This window comes from Xenopus laevis, chromosome 5L (genome assembly GCF_017654675.1).
Source record: "Xenopus laevis strain J_2021 chromosome 5L, Xenopus_laevis_v10.1, whole genome shotgun sequence".
NCBI classification, from domain to species: Eukaryota; Metazoa; Chordata; class Amphibia; order Anura; family Pipidae; genus Xenopus; species Xenopus laevis.
Window position 1 is genome coordinate 61,857,471 of NC_054379.1, and position 16,031 is coordinate 61,873,501.

Sequence of the window (16,031 nt, forward strand, 5' to 3'; positions counted from 1 at the left end):
CTAGAAAGTGCCTTGTCAGTACAAAGAATTGGCCAGTATTTTTTAATAATAGACTCAATCTACCTACTTTGTTCGCCAAATTGGCTAACAAAGGGAATCCTCTCCTGCCGACCTCTCTTACCCTTCTCTTTTAATAGCTCTTCCCTAGGTATTTCCCTGACCTCCTCAATCAGTTTATCCAGTCCTTGTGGGGCATATCCTTTTTCCAAAAACCTATGTTTCAGGGTTCGGGCAGCTTTCTCATACCCTTCTTCTTTGGATGCTATCCTTCTAGCTCTCAGAAACTGGCCCTTTGGGATCCCTCTGATGCATTTAGGATTATGAAAGCTGCCTGTATGTAACAAATTGTTTCGATCCGTTGGCTTGCGAAACAAATTTGTTACAATTACTCCCTCTTCAACAGTCATTTCTATATCTAGAAAGTGTAACTTCTTTTTGGCAATCTCAGTAGTGAATCTTATAGTGGGGTGGCTCCTGTTCGCTTTCTCGACCATTTCCTGGAATATTTTAACATCTCCCCGCCATATCACCAGGATATCGTCGACAAATCTCTGATATAACAAGATATGTTGACTATACTCATTTGCTAGGAACATCTTTTTCTCCAGCATATTAACAAATAAATTTGCGAATGATGGTGTGACCGCTGCCCCCATCGACGTCCCCTGACATTGCCAAAAGTATTGTTCACCAAATTTAAAATAATTTTTAGTTAACACAATTGTTAGACAGTCTATTAAGAAATAGAGTAGACGTAGGGGGATATCTGTCTCAAATAGCGCATTTTCTATGCAATCAATTCCCTCTTGCTGTGGGATCGCTGTGAATAGACTTTCGATATCAATGCTACAGAGGAAGCACTCGTCACTTAAACCAGAAATATCTTTCAATTTACATAACAGGTCTGTGGTGTCTCTCAAACATGTAGGAATTTGCTGCACAAGAGGCAAATTGATTTAAAAATACTACATGCTTCATTACTGATTATAAAAGTGGACACGTCACCTACACATAAAAAGCTGGAAAATGAAAATCCTTTGCAAATTAAACATGAAACACAAATTATTTTTTTCATTAAAACATCAATACTTGTTATAAAGCTATTTAAATATCTGAGCTGTCAATCCAATTTTATCTGCCTGAGGCATAGAGACAGGGCAGTCTTTTACTTTCACTTTTCATTCAGAACTTTCTGCATTTCACTGCACTTCTCACACTGCCCCTTCCCTCCTCAGGCTCTATAATTATGTAGGGCTTTAGGTTCCCTATTCTGGTGCATACACAAGATTTTGGGGTGATACACAATTTGTGTATAATAAATATAGTGTAAGTAAAGTTTATTTTGTTCAACGGACATGATAGCAAACAAATTGGAATCATTTCTTAGGGTGACAGGTCCCCTTTAATTAGTTCATGCACTGCATGGCTATAGAGAAATCAGTGCAGCTTGCAGTTTGCATCAGGGCATGTTGGTTGTGTTAGCCCAACAGTGTAAGATACTAAAATGTAGGTTTTGGTTCTGAAATGATTGATGAAAATTAAAAGGCCTCTTTCTGCGGCTAAATTTGGAATCAAACACTGACTGCAACAAGGTCCCTTTGCCTAAAAATATTTATTTATATTTGAAAAATGTAACTACACTTTTAGTCCAGTATATTGAGAATCAGTCTCTAAGCTCAACTGACTGAAAGCAAGTTGATTATGTGCTGAGTTTTATTAGAAAAGAAAAAGTAAGAACTACTGATGACATCTTTAGGGGTTTATAGCTTAATCTTTATTGAATCCAAAAAAAAAGCACAAAAGTGAATTTTGATGTGAAATAACCTTTAACTCTAAATGAATTCACGTGGTCAGCATTTTTGAATCATTGTATTTTGTATCATTGTCTTTTAGGAAATCTTATCAATACTTCAGGAGCTAAAGCGAGTTGAAAAACAGCTTCAAGGTATTTAAAAATCTTTCTTAGAAAATGTAAATGGTTCAACAGTAGCCATGTAAATATGGCTTAACTTTTATTAATGGTCATTACCTGGGGTTAGAAAAACATTTAAAATATATTGTTGTTTTTAATTATTACAAATTGAATTCTGTCTTACATATTGATATAGTTTTGTACTAGCTTATGGTTTGTTATGAATACTTGTACCTTTAAGTAAAGATGGACTAAATCCATAAATTCAATGTCATATGACATTAAAGCAGTGGTTGTTGGACTTTTTCATTTAAACCACTATCTTGGAGGTCTAAATTTTAGTCATGGCCCTCCTTATTTCAAAATAAGATTACAAAGATATCAAAATATTATTCTGTTCAGTCATTCAGTATTAATTCCAAGTATACAGTTAGGTCCATAAATATTTGGACAGACAGCTTTTTTTTCTAAATTTGGTTCTCTACATTACTACAATGAATTTTAAATGAAACAACTCAGATGCAGTTGAACTGCAGACTTTCAGCTTTAATTTCGTTGGTTGAACAAAAGATTGCATAAAAATCTGAGTAACTGAAGCCTTTTTTTAAAACAATCACTTCATTTCAGGGGCTCAAAAGTAATAGAAACAGGGGTTCAAAAGTAATTGGACAATTGACTCATGCTATTTCATGGGCAGGTGTGGGCAATTCCTTTGTTATGTCTATCAATGAAGCAGATAAAAGCCCTGGAGTTGAATTTGAGGTGGTGGGTGCTTGTATGTGGAAGGTTTTGCTGTGAACAGACAACATGCGTTCAAAGGTTGCATGAAAATGTAAGGAACTAAAGCCTTTTTTTTTAACACAATCACTTCATTTCAGGGGCTTAAAAGTAATTTGACAAATTAAAAAACTTAAAATAAAATGTAAAATTTCTAATACTTGGTTGAAAACTCTTTGCTGGCAATGACAGTCTGAAGTCTTGAACTCATGGACATCACCAGATTCTGGGTTCCCTCCTTTTTAATGCTCTGCCAGGCCTTTACTGCAGTGGCTTTCAGTTGCTGTTTGTTGGGTCCTTTCTGTCTGAAGTTTAGTCTTCAACAATTGAAATGCATGCTCAATTGGGTTCAGATCAGGTGACTGACTTCCCATTCAAGAATATTCCACTTCTTTGCTTTAGGATCATTGTCCATATGTATTATGAAATGCCTCTCATTCAATTTGACTGCATTTAGCTGGATTTGAGCAGACAGTATGTCTCTGAACACCGCAGAATTCATTCGGCTGCTTCTGTCCTGTGTCACATCATGGATAAACACTAGTGTCCCAGTGCCACTGGCAGCCATGCACGCCCAAGCCATCACACTGCCTCCACCGTTTTACAGATGATGTGTTATGCTTTGGATCATGAGCTGTTCCATCCCTTCTCCATACTTTTTTCTTGCCATCATTCTGGTAGAAGTTGATCTTGGTTTTGTCTGTCCAAAGAATGTTTTTCCAGAACTGTGCTGGCTTTTTTGATGTTTTTTTATTAGCAAAGTCCAATCTAGCCTTTCTATTCGTAATGCTTATGAGTGTCTTGCACCTTGCAGTGCACCCTCTGTATTTACTTTCATGCAGTCTTTTCTGTATGGTAGACTTGGATATTGATATGCCTACCTCCTGGAGAGTGTTGTTCACTTGTTTGGCTGTTGTGAAGGGCTTTCTCTTCACGATGGAAATGATTCTGCGATCATCCACCACTATTATCTTCCGTGGACATCCAGGTCTTTTTCACCAGTTCACCAGTACTTTCTCTGGATGTACCAAACTGTAGATTTTGCTACTCCTAATATTGTAGCAATTTCTCAGATGGTTTTTTTCTGTTTTTGCAGCTTAAGGATGGCTTGTTTCACCTGCATGGAGAGCTCCTTTGAATGCATGTTGTCTGTTCACAGCAAAATCTTCCACATACAAGCACCCCCTGCTTCATTGATAGACATAACAAAGGAATTGCCCACACCTGCCCATGAAATAGCCTTTGAGTCAATTGTCCAATTACTTTTGAACCCCTGTTCCAATTACTTTTGAGCCCCTGAAATGAAGTGATTGTTTTAAAAAAAGGCTTTAGTTACTCAGATTTCTATGCAATCTTTTTGTTCAGCCCACTGAATTAAAGCTGAAAGTCTGCAGTTCAACTGCATCTGAGTTGTTTCATTTAAAATTCATTGTGGTAATGTACAGAACCAAAATTAGATAAAAAGTTGTCTGTCCAAATATTTATGGACCTAACTGTGTAGTGTACAGCAAATACATTTTCACTCCATATGTTACTATATCTGACTGGGCTTTCAGGTGTATTGGGGGATGCATTTTACCCAAATGATACCCTAACTGATATTTGGGCACGAATCTGGGAACCGCTGCATAAAGAATTTGGATTCCGTTTGGCCTGGCACTAAGGATTCTGAGGAATTCTGCAAAACTGTCTACAAAGCCTTATTTACAAAAAATTATAGAAATGCATTCTTGTGGCTAGATTGCAAAATGGTTTCTCCTAATTCCTCCTGGGAATCCTAACATGTTGGTATAATTTTATTCAGCAGATGTCTTACATTTAATATTATAATACATCCCTTTAGTTTACATGTCGATCAGATGAATACCAGAGCGTATGGCTGCCTAAAAGGGAACAGGGGATGGTCAGAGCATGCCAACATCTGACTGTTAAACATCTTTACTGTTAGTGTGGAAAGGACTGATTTACTAACACAGGTTTATAATAATTTCAAAATGTTTCTGATGTTCCCACAGAGAAAATGCTTTAAAATGTATGTTTTATAAAAATACTGCTGTATGACTACATCATTTTCTTCTATAGCTGAATGGTCTGGTCTGTCACTAGTTTGATATCTGGTAGTGGAGTGAATAAAGGGGGGCCTGTATGCAAAAAATAACAGCAATAATATAGTGGATAATGTACCCCCTACTGTAATTTATAAAGATATTATGTTACTGAGGAGTTATGGCCGAGTGCTTTTATACAGGTCACATAACTCCGAGGTGACTATTAATATCTTTATAAATTTTAAGTAGGGGGTACATTATTCATTATAATCTAAAGTTTCAGAGAGAGAAGAGACGTTGTGGAGGGGTGAGCCTGTGTGAGTGCTGAGGGAGAGAAGACTCCTGCACAGACTGACTGAGGCTTACCACGTGCTGGTGGGTGGAGGCACACTGTAGCAGGCAATTTTTCTGTCAGTCTCGTGAGCCAAGACCTCCACACTCTCCACACAGGGCAGTCACACAGTCCGACTCCAGCCAGCGAAGCCGAGGGAAGGGGGCATGCCGGTGCAGCATAGCTGTTGTAATGTCCACACTCTGTCTCCCACCCAGTCTCCAAGACCGAAGAGTGACAGGGTGTGGGAGGGGCAGACGGAGTAGTTGGAGGGGGAGCAGAAGAAGGAGAGAGGTGCTGATCGTTCCCCCGTTGATTTTTTTTCAGAGAACAAGACTATCTGCTGCTGCTGCTCTTAGAGAGCCATCTTGCAGCAAGGCTATTTAGAAGCCCGAACACTGTGTCAGGCTGCAGCAGTCACTAAACAAGCGACGCTGCTCTTAACAAGAGGGAGAGGGAATTAGCGATGTATAAGGCCAAAACCCGCCTCCTTAGACGTCATTCAGCGTCTGACATCGCCGCTCCCAGGGGCTTAGAGTTTTGGCTCTGGGTAAAGGAGGAGCCTTCCCTGCCGCGTGAGTACGATTTAATTCTGGCAATCGGAAGGGAAGGGGGCAAGAGCAGCGTTACAGTACAACTGCAGGGAGACGGAAGTGCTGACCCAAATAAACAGCGCGTTCCGACGTCAGAACGCGCCGTTTATAGGGATATAATTTACAGTCTGGTCCCATAGGGAAGTGACCAGACTGTAGATTATAAACACCTAACCTCTGGCAATCTGCTTTTTTTACCCAAGTAAACCAAACCTAGTCATTATAGTCTAGAATTTAAATTGCATGTTGGGGATCACCAGGAAGCCCAAAATATATGAAAAATACCAAATAAGAGTCCTTTGGAAATGTTGTTAAATTAGATCTATCTACAACAGGGATCCCCAACCTTTTGAACCCATGAGCAACATTCAGAAGTAAAAGGAGTTGGGGAGCAACACTAGCATGAAACATTTTTCTGGGATGCCAAATAAGGGCTGTGATTGATCATTTAGAAGCCCCTATGTGGCTTGTCAACATACATTGAGGCTCTGTTTGGCAGTGCACCTGGTTTTTATGCAGCTAAAACTTGCCTGGAATTCAAAAATAAGCACCTGCTTTGAGGCCACTGGGAGAAACATCCAAGGGGTTGGAGAGCAATATGTTGCTCACAAGCTACTGGTTGGGGATCACTGATCTACAACAATCCTCCCAGCCTTCCTGCAACATTGTAGTGTTTTAAGCCAACACACCATAATCATTACACATTTTCTGGTAATCCACATCCCCTTGTTGAGTTCAAAAATTGAGAATGTTGAGGCACGCATATTAAAAGCTAACTGTTTTACTATGTTAGATTTTATGTATATATATATATAATTTTCATTTTCTTTTTTTTATTGAAGTAATCAACATCATGATTGATCCAGATGGAACTTTGGAAGCACTAAACCTATTGGGGTTCAGCAACTCAATATCTCCTGTTGAGACAAACCAAAATCAAAGCCGCATTCTTTGTCCTGCTCATTCTTCAACACTGTTGTTTCAACCAGAAAAGAGGACCAGTCAGTCAAAAATAACTTCTGTTTCCTCTGAATTTAGTGCCGAGTCTGATCCTGATTTTGCCATACATTTCAATAGGTTCAACCCAGATGGTAAAGAAGATACTATGTCACATGAATAAAAGCCATTACTAGTAATTTGCATTTGTGTAATGGAATACCACAGAAACCATTTTTGTACCCAAAGTGTTAAATGTATTTTAACACAGCACAGTTTTAGAATCTCTTTTCCCTCTTTTAAAACATTAATATACATAATATTTAAGCTTTGCATCTATTTAACCTTTCAAATCTTTTCAAATCTTCCATTCATAAAATTAAGACTTTTAACCTATTCTTTCTCCATATTATTTGCATGGCACTGATGTATGAGATTCATGTTTGTACATGTACATATATACATATTTGAGTGTACATTACATACTGTATGTGTGTGTGTGTGTGTCTGTGTGTAATGATTAGTAAGGGAATTTTTGGGCTTAACAACTGTGGGAGCAAGTACTGTGTCACAATTCTTTCTTTAGGAACATTTGGCCTAAAATACACCCGGGGAAGCTACATAGAGGAATAATTTGAATATTCACATTTTTTCAGTAGTCATTACTACTGCTCAGCAGAATGTTTTTAAAATCTTAGAATAAGGTTTAATTTAAGTTTATTGTTAAACAACACTTCTGCATTGTTCCTTATGGTGGAATTTTGCAACTAACTGTTTACTAGGCACTGCAATGCTTCACTTTCCAATGCTAATGCATATAGTAAGATTATTAGCAAGTGATTTAGCTAAATACTGTAAATGTTGCTCTCCTTATGCATTATAGTTGCAACTATGAGCTAATTAGTTTTGTTTCCCATTTTAACCCTTATTATAAACTAAATCTAAACTGTTATGGATATATTTATGGATTTTATAGTTAGCAACATTTTAGAGTAATTTCCTGGGACACAATATACTTCTTGCAAGAATTGGCCTGATATGGAACAAACCTACTGCATATGACTTATGTGTTGGTCATAATTAGAGCAATGCTATTGTCTTTCTTCAATAACTTTATCTTACACAGTAAGAGAAGACACAGCACAGATCATCAACTTGGCCCATGATATAAAAACGGGGATTTACACCTCTCTGAAATACAGTGTAAAATCCATGAAAAATAGGTAATTATGATATTCAGCCTTTAAATGTAGTGTTCTAAACCTTCAACTTCTACACACAATATATTAATTTATCCTAAAAGTAAATAGTTTTGATAGTTTGGGCTTACTGTGAAACATTTTGTTTATCTTGTGTAACTTACAATGGTCAAAAGTCAAAGTGACTTTGATGTAACCAAGCCAAATTTACCTCCTATATTCTGTAAAAGTAAGAAATGTTTTTTACCCTTATAAACTAATGTACCTTTATTGAGAATATTATTCATGCTGCTTTACAAAGCACCTATTTTTTCATATTAGCCATCATAGAAAACACATACACAAACACACTTCTGTAAGAAAAACTAGACATGAATGCATAGCTGGATGCAATTTAGTCATGCTGAGTATGTTTTTGTTTTTTAAGTTTTCGATTTTAAAAATATGTTTGTCTACTCTAAATTATATTATTTTAAAAGGTTATTTTTCTGGATACTGACTAAACATTACACCGAAAAAACTGAATAGATGTGATACTGAAAAATAGTTTACATTATTAAGTTTTTGAAGAAACCTAACTATGCTGTAACAATATATTTTTTAATTAAATGTGTAAACTTTTTTTTCCTATGTAGGCAGAAAAAAGGTAAATCCAACTAGAAAACCTCTTTTGTATTTTAATTTGTAATGTTTGTTTTTTTCTTTTTTGCAATATGTGCAATTCTCACTGTGAAACATTTTCTAACTGGAATACTGTTCACAGTGAACATTATACAAGACAAGCAAGTGTTTAATCATAAAACAAAACACAGATACAGCTAGGTAGGTGGGTATTTTGTAAGATAATATTATAGTTCCATCAAAAAACACTGTTCCTATTCTTGTGTTCAATATTAAATATTTACAGTATTGCTACACTACACTTGTTTTTTGTATTTCTTCTTAAGTTATATTTATTTTTTATCAAATTGTATGTTTATTATCTTGCATATTTCCATCTCTTGAAAAAGGAACTAGTTGTATAGTATATGGTATACTTTAAAAAAATGAGTGTAATTGATGGTCTAGTTCTTATTGTTATCAACTATACATCTGTATGATTATATTTCACAGCAAATGTCTTTTAGAAGAAACAGCCCTATTCCCTAATATATAGTCATATTACATATGTTTAGTATCATATGCACACAACTATTAAAGACACAGGATTGGTCCCTTTAAAGATGACCACCTCACCAGACCAAGAGTAGTAATAGCTAAGTTCCTCGACTATTCAGAAAAAAATAGCCTTTTCCAAGCATACAAAAAATCCAAAGGCCTGGAACTAGAGGGAAATACAATTCTCATTTTCCAAGACTACTCAATTTATCTTTCCCAAAAAAGGAAAGAATTTTCCAATGCCTGCCAGTCACTGATTAAGCAAAACATAAATTTCTCCCTTTTGTACCCAGCAAAGTTAAAAATTATTCGTTAAAAAGAATTCGTATTTTCAGCGACTCTAAAGAAGCAACTCACTTTGCCCAGCAGCTGGAATATAAACTTCGAAATAATGCGAAACCTATCTGGCCAAATTCCAACTCTCCAGTGCTTAGCTCTTCAATGCTTAACTCTCTCCCCCAAAGAGACCAAAGGGATTGAACGCTGGAAAGATCAAGTCAACAAACTCAAGGTCCCTCAAAGGAGTCAAGACGTGACCCAGGTGGAATCCAAAGGTCTAGGTCCAGATCCAGATCGCCTCTCTCATTTAAAAAAATCTCTCCACCTCCTTCCAGTGAAGATGATATGGTGTTTGAATCTTAATAACCATAGGGTGTTGCTATTTGGCTGGAGATTCTCTTCATTCCAACAACTTCTCTTTAACAGAGAGGTAATAGACCTCTATTTCAAAGGAAAAAAGGAGGTGTTTCCTTCCAGTTTTCCTTGGACATGTTATTTTACATTTGGTTCATTGTTATAGTTAATGATTTAATCTATGACATGTTTTGTAAAGTTTGGAATTTTACTGAAGCTTATGTTAGGTTTCATGTTATGAAATGTACAACTACAGTTATAATTACACACTCAGTGAATATTATCTCTAAAACTACCCTTAAAGTTTCTGCAAACATACTCATCTGTAGGCAAATGTTAATTAAATAACAAAATGGCTCTAAATATCATATCTTGGAACGTGAATGACTTGAACCATTACATAAAAAAAAGAAAAGTCCTTCAACACCTTAAAAGATTAAATTGCGATGTAGCCCTCCTCCAAGAGACACACCTAAGTGATGGAGACAATGATACAATGTCTAGAGATTGGGTTGGTGAAATAGCTTTCTCCCCAGCCATCAAAAAGAAAGGAGGAGTGGCCATCCTCTTTCATCGTAAATTAAATGCCCAAATTTTGACGGTGCATAAAGATGATTATGGCAGATTTGTGTATACAGAGGTCCTGATTAATGATAGAAAATGGCATCTTGTTTCTACATATGCTCCAAACCATTCAAAAGAAAGTTATTTTGTTGATTTAAATCTTAGAATCTCAACCATCCCTCAGTCCAACCTAATTGTGGGAGGTGACTTTAACGAAACTCACATTCACTTTCTAGATAGAACTGATCCAAACTTATATACTCAAGATAAAAAATCTAAATGGATGAATGAATTACTAAATACATCCAACCTCACGGATATTTGGAGATTACTCCACCCTACTGAAAGGGAGTTCTCCCATTTCTCTTATCAATACAATTTAGGGACTAGAATAGATTACATCTTAATTTCCAACAACCTGATGGCAAAACTGAAAAAGCAGAAATAGGTTCCATTAATCATTCTGACCATGCCCCGATTTCAGTTTTATTTTCTTTCTCTAGCACTAAAAATTTTTTTGTCTCTTGGTCTTTTCTGGTATTGCAGGCAGATCAACCAGAATTTACTAATATGCTCACTGAAAGATGGGACCTATTTCTTATTGAAAATTCTCAACATAAAGACAACCTTCCCCTGCTGTGGGAAATTTGGAAGGCAGTTATTAGAGGCGAAATTTCTTCCTATAGAGCTCGCCTTTACCATAAAGTAAATGACAACTTTTTGAAATTAAATAGACAACAAAGAGAATGTTATCTGAATCTAAAATACTTTCCTTCACCGGAAAAATTTAAGGAGATTACTTCTTCACTAAAATCTTGGATATCTTTAAGAGATTTTTTTTTTACCCGGTACTAAAAAGCCAAATTGAACAACTGTAGTAACAAAGCAAACAATGTCTTGGTTAATCTCTCTAAGAGCTGGAACAAGAATTCTAAATTGATAACAGTGAAAGACAAACTTGGCTCCCTGACCAATAATCCTTCAAAATTAGTAGATATATTTAATGAATTTTATGAATCCTTATACTCCTCTCCACACTACAACCTGGATAATAGCATTAAATTCTTAGAAAAAGTTCAGATCCCTCTGATTTCACACCAACAACTATCCAATTTAAATAAACCTGTACTAATTGAAGAGGTCTCAGATGCTATTAAGAACCTGAAGCAAAAGAAAGCAGGCGGGCCCGATGGTCTACCCCCAGTCTTTTACAAATTATTAAACACTAAAATCTCCCCCTTTTTGACAGATCTCTTCAATGATATTTTGTTATCAGGTACAAAGCTCCCAACCAGCATATTGGCCAACCTAATAATCATCCCTAAAGAGGGAAAAGACCTTTCCTTGCCCACATCTTATAGGCCTATATCACTACTAAACCAAGACATCAAACTCTTATCCAAGATTTTAGCAGACAGACTTTCTTTAATCCTTCCATCGGTAATTTCTGAATCCCAGAATGGTTTCCTAAGAAAGAGGTCTGGTATAAAAAATATTAGAGCAGTACTCTCTGTAATTTCCTATGCCAAATATCACAAACTCCCATGCACTATAACCAGTCTCGATGCAGAAAAGGCATTTGATAATGTGATTTGGGACCATCTCTTCAATTGCCTAGAGCTTTTTGGAATAACTGGCCCCTTTTCCAACTTCATCAGATACCTATACACATCCCCTGAATCCCAGGTTCTAATTGCTGGTGTGAAATCCCCTTCCTTTAAAATTCACAAAGGAACAAGACAAGGTTGCCCCTTATCCCCTTTACTTATTAACATCTCTCTTGAACCTTTGATTAGAGCGCTAAATAACACAAAATCTTTCCAGGGTATCAAAATTAGCAAAGTTTACATGAAATCACTTGCTTTCACAGATGACTTGTTATTGATTATTCAAAATGCCAATAACTCCCTAGAGGATATTTTCAATTTACTCCCAAGAGTTTGGGTCTTTTTCAGGATACAAAATAAATGCCACTAAATCAGAAATTATGAATATTAATGTAAATATTTCAGGATCCCTACTACAAAAATTGAATCTTAAGAACCCCAAGTCTCATCTAACTTAACTAGGGCTCAAAATTCCATCAGATTTGGGAAAGCTGTATGCTTTGAATTTCACTCCTGTTATTAATAAGGTTCTCTCTCTTTGTAATAAATGGAAAAATGCGCCCTTGAATTTAAAAGGGAAGATAGCTTTTTTTAAAATGCTAATTTTCCCTAAACTAATTTACCCACTGATAAATTTGCCACTTCTAGTAAAACATTCTGATATAAAAAAGCTGGATTCATCTTTGAACAACCTTATTTGGTAGAATAAGAAACCTAAAATTGCTCTCTCTCAAAATTACGGTGTCCTGGTGAATTGGGGGGGTTGAAGGTTCCTGATTTTAGGGCTTTTAACCTAGCTTCAATCACTAGATATCTTATTGAGTGGATATATGGTGGTAATAGATTTACTAATCCAGAACTTGAAATGTTTCATGATAATAATCTTAACATTTTGGAAGTTGTTCACAAAAAGTGGAAAGAGGTGCCCACTATTTTCAAAACTAATCCCTTATTCAGAGACTCAGTGTTCACCTGGAAATTCCTGTTCTCAAGCCACGATCTTAACCACACGCAGACTCCTTTTATGCCTCTACAACTCCTGTGGAGAAATTCCAAAATGGGCTATCCTTCCCACCTCTCTCTTAGAAGAAATAATTAACCTTTACTGATGAAAGATGTGGTAGATCCTGACAATGGCAACCTACTAAAGTGGCCGAGTTTCGAAGACAGAACAACTTGAAGCCAGGAGACCACGCTAATTACATGTTTATCAAGAGTGGATTGGTTGGAGTCAAAAATAAAGAATCTTTTGCTCTTCAGAAACACTGGCTTACTAGGTCATTAGTAGATTTTCATGAGAATTCTGATTTAATCAACATTAATGTCATTTCCCAAAAACTTTGGTCTGCAGGAAATCTGAAAAATCCTCCTCTCAAGAAAGTGGCTGAAAAATGGTCTGGCTACTTACATACTACAATTACTCCTTCCCAACTCTCATATTCTATTAGTAAATATAACAAGTATTTGGCGTCTGAAAATTGGAGAGTTCAACACTTTAAAATGGTTCACCTGGGTTATGGGAAATTGTATAAAAAGTCTTTGTGTGTGGGCTCTCAGACCTATTGCCCGAAATGTACCCAACTAGACATAAACTTATTTCACTACTTATGGGACTGTCCAAAAGTGAACAATGTATGGTTATCCTTGGAAAAGTTTTTGTCTCTAAAACTAAAGCTTAAAATTAAATTATGACCAAAATCTGCACTATTACATCTGGACTCTCTAAGACCAGGTCTGAAGACGCAGCCTAATTCCCAGAAGGATTTATGGTCAAACCTAATTTTGCTGTTTACAGCTGCTACAAAAAAACTATTGTTCTTAAATTGGCTGTCTGAGTCCACTCCTTCAATGACTGATATTCTATCTCTTCTAAACCAACTTTGTTGGCAAGAAGCAATAAGGATAAAATCAGCACAAACACACTTTAAAAGATCATTTACTGAAATGTGGTCAATATTCTGGGATCAAATTGACACTAGCTCCAAATCACATACTTTGGACTTGCTACAATATTAAGCTAATCCATAAAGGTTCAATGAAAATGTCTTTGTATTCTTTATTTTTATTCATTTTATTACAAGCGTACTTTTTTAGAATTTTGTAATATTCGCTGAGTGTTACTTTAAGGTTAGGTAGTTTAGTAGTTTGGTTGTATGATTGGTGTAACCCATGTTTCTTAATCTCTTGAACAATCAAGATGGCTCCATCTACTGTTTTATAACTAAATGAGCTTCACTGTTCAACCTTCATCTTTTGTCAAAGTTTCTGCTTGTTTAACTTGGTAAAACAATAAAAATCATTTTAAACAGGAAAAAAATTATGGGCTACATTTACCATGTTTTAAGATTTCCCTCATAGTAGGATTAGTGAACTATTTATATGATCTTAATCATAAAAAACAGCTTCCACAGTCTGGTTTGACAATAAAATTGTAATAGTAACACACATTACTGTTTTGTATACTTTACATTGTAGTTAAGAGGCAATCCTAAAAGTCCTGCACAAAAAAATATGAATATCTCTAAAACCTCTAAGGGTGGTGGCAGACATGGTTACTGGGGGAGATTAGTTGCCCAGCGACAAATCACCTCTTCTTTGGACGACTAATCTCCCCTAAATGCCTTCCCACCGGCTAGAATGTAAATCTCCAGCGGGATGGCGTTTGGATTGCTTCGGAAAGTTTCCTTGTGAGACGACTTCAGAAAATAAAGCATTCCGAGTGCCATCCTGACAGTGATTTACATTCTAGCCATCGGGGAAGGCATTTAGGGGAGATTCATCCCAGAGTTAAAGGACCTGGAGTTCAGTCAATAGTACCAAGAAGACTGTCCAGTAGAAACTTCTCTCCCAGTTTAAGCACTGGATATTCCCAACATTGTTAAACAAGCCTTATAGTGTATTATGCAATACAAGTATAAACCCAGCTGCTTTTTGACACATGGTTTCCAGTTACATTGGTATCTCAGAGAAGGTAAATGAGCAGTTTCATTCCATGGAGCAGAAGGTGGCAGAGGTATGTACCTCCAAAGACATCTCTCATTTCAAGCTGTCTCTCCTTAAGGCAGATGTCTTATGCAAGGCATAAGATGTCAGGCATTTACAAGTTGTTTGCACAAAACCTTCTAAACATGTCTGCAGTCATTGGTTTTAAATCATATGGTAAATAAGTAATTCCTCACATTTATTAATTATTTATAATGGACTGACACTCTCAATCATATTTTTCTTAAAAAGGAAGTCAAAATTAAAGCAAACTTTAACATTGAACAGATTTGCATGTGTAATCTGCTCTGTGTTTGCTCACAGGCTGATGCTGTGCGTGTCAATGCATTCGGAAAAGGGAGCAGATGAGCCTTTTCTCTGCCTGTATTTCTACTCAAATGTTGAAAGTAGGTGAATTTTTCTGTGGCGAGTTCTAATCTCACATTGTGATAAATCTGCCCCCTAGTGTAACCATAGCCAAAGTGCAATGTCAAACGTGACTGTTAGGGCAGAACTCCACAGAGCGTTGTGATGCGATGCACCACGCTGAGAGGAAACGCAGGCGACCAGTCTGAGGCGTCGAATATAATGTAAGTTATAGACACATCGCATCTACAAACTACATGCATACGACACGACTGTCTGAACGCTGTGTCTTCATCCGACAGTCGTGTTATGTGTAGTTTGTAGCCGCGATGTTTCTTTAATTTACATTATATTCTGTGCCTCTGAATGGTCGCTCAACAGACTAATTTTGATAAAATAACTACCATAGCTTAGGAAAATAAGAAATATATACAACCTGCTCACTCTTAGTTGATCTAGAGGAAGGCAAAAAAAACCCTCTGAAGCCTCTCCAATTTGCATCAGAGGAAAAAAATGTCTGTCCTGACTCCAAGCCATCCAAACCCTTCTTGAAACTATGTAATGTGTCTGCCAGAACGATTGATCCAGGGAGACAATTTGACAACTTCACGGGGTAAAAAAACCCTTTCCAATTATTAAGATGGAACCTCCTTCTAATAAGAATGGATGTCCTTGTGTCTACTGAAAGGACCTATTGGCAAATAAACAGAGTTTATTATATGATCCACTTATATATTTATACAGATGTCATATGTCCCTTTAAGCACCTTTTCTCCAGCATAAGCAACTCTGACTTGGCCAGTCTTTCTTAAACATTAAAACAAACTTTAAAATTGTAAAAGGCTGTGTGGGTCTTTTTAGAGCATTTTAATACACAAGTGCTACCCATAAATATATGAAGACACTTAAAAACAGAGTGTGCCAG

The 16,031-nt window shown here is 36.5% G+C and overlaps 1 protein-coding gene across 9 annotated transcripts in view; it reads left to right on the top strand.

Annotated features, from left to right (window-relative positions):
- The window catches only part of cep170.L (centrosomal protein 170kDa L homeolog), a 157,299-nt gene extending 148,586 nt beyond the window's left edge, over positions 1 to 8,713 (top strand). For all 9 annotated transcript variants that reach the window (XM_018263138.2, XM_041562816.1, XM_018263133.2 and 6 more), the window contains 2 exons: positions 1,894 to 1,945; positions 6,504 to 8,713. In XM_018263138.2, coding sequence (XP_018118627.1) covers positions 1,894 to 1,945; positions 6,504 to 6,781 — 330 coding nt within the window. In that variant the 3' untranslated portion in view covers positions 6,782 to 8,713. The remainder of the gene's footprint in view (positions 1 to 1,893; positions 1,946 to 6,503) is intronic.
- Positions 8,714 to 16,031: the final 7,318 nt, after the last annotated feature.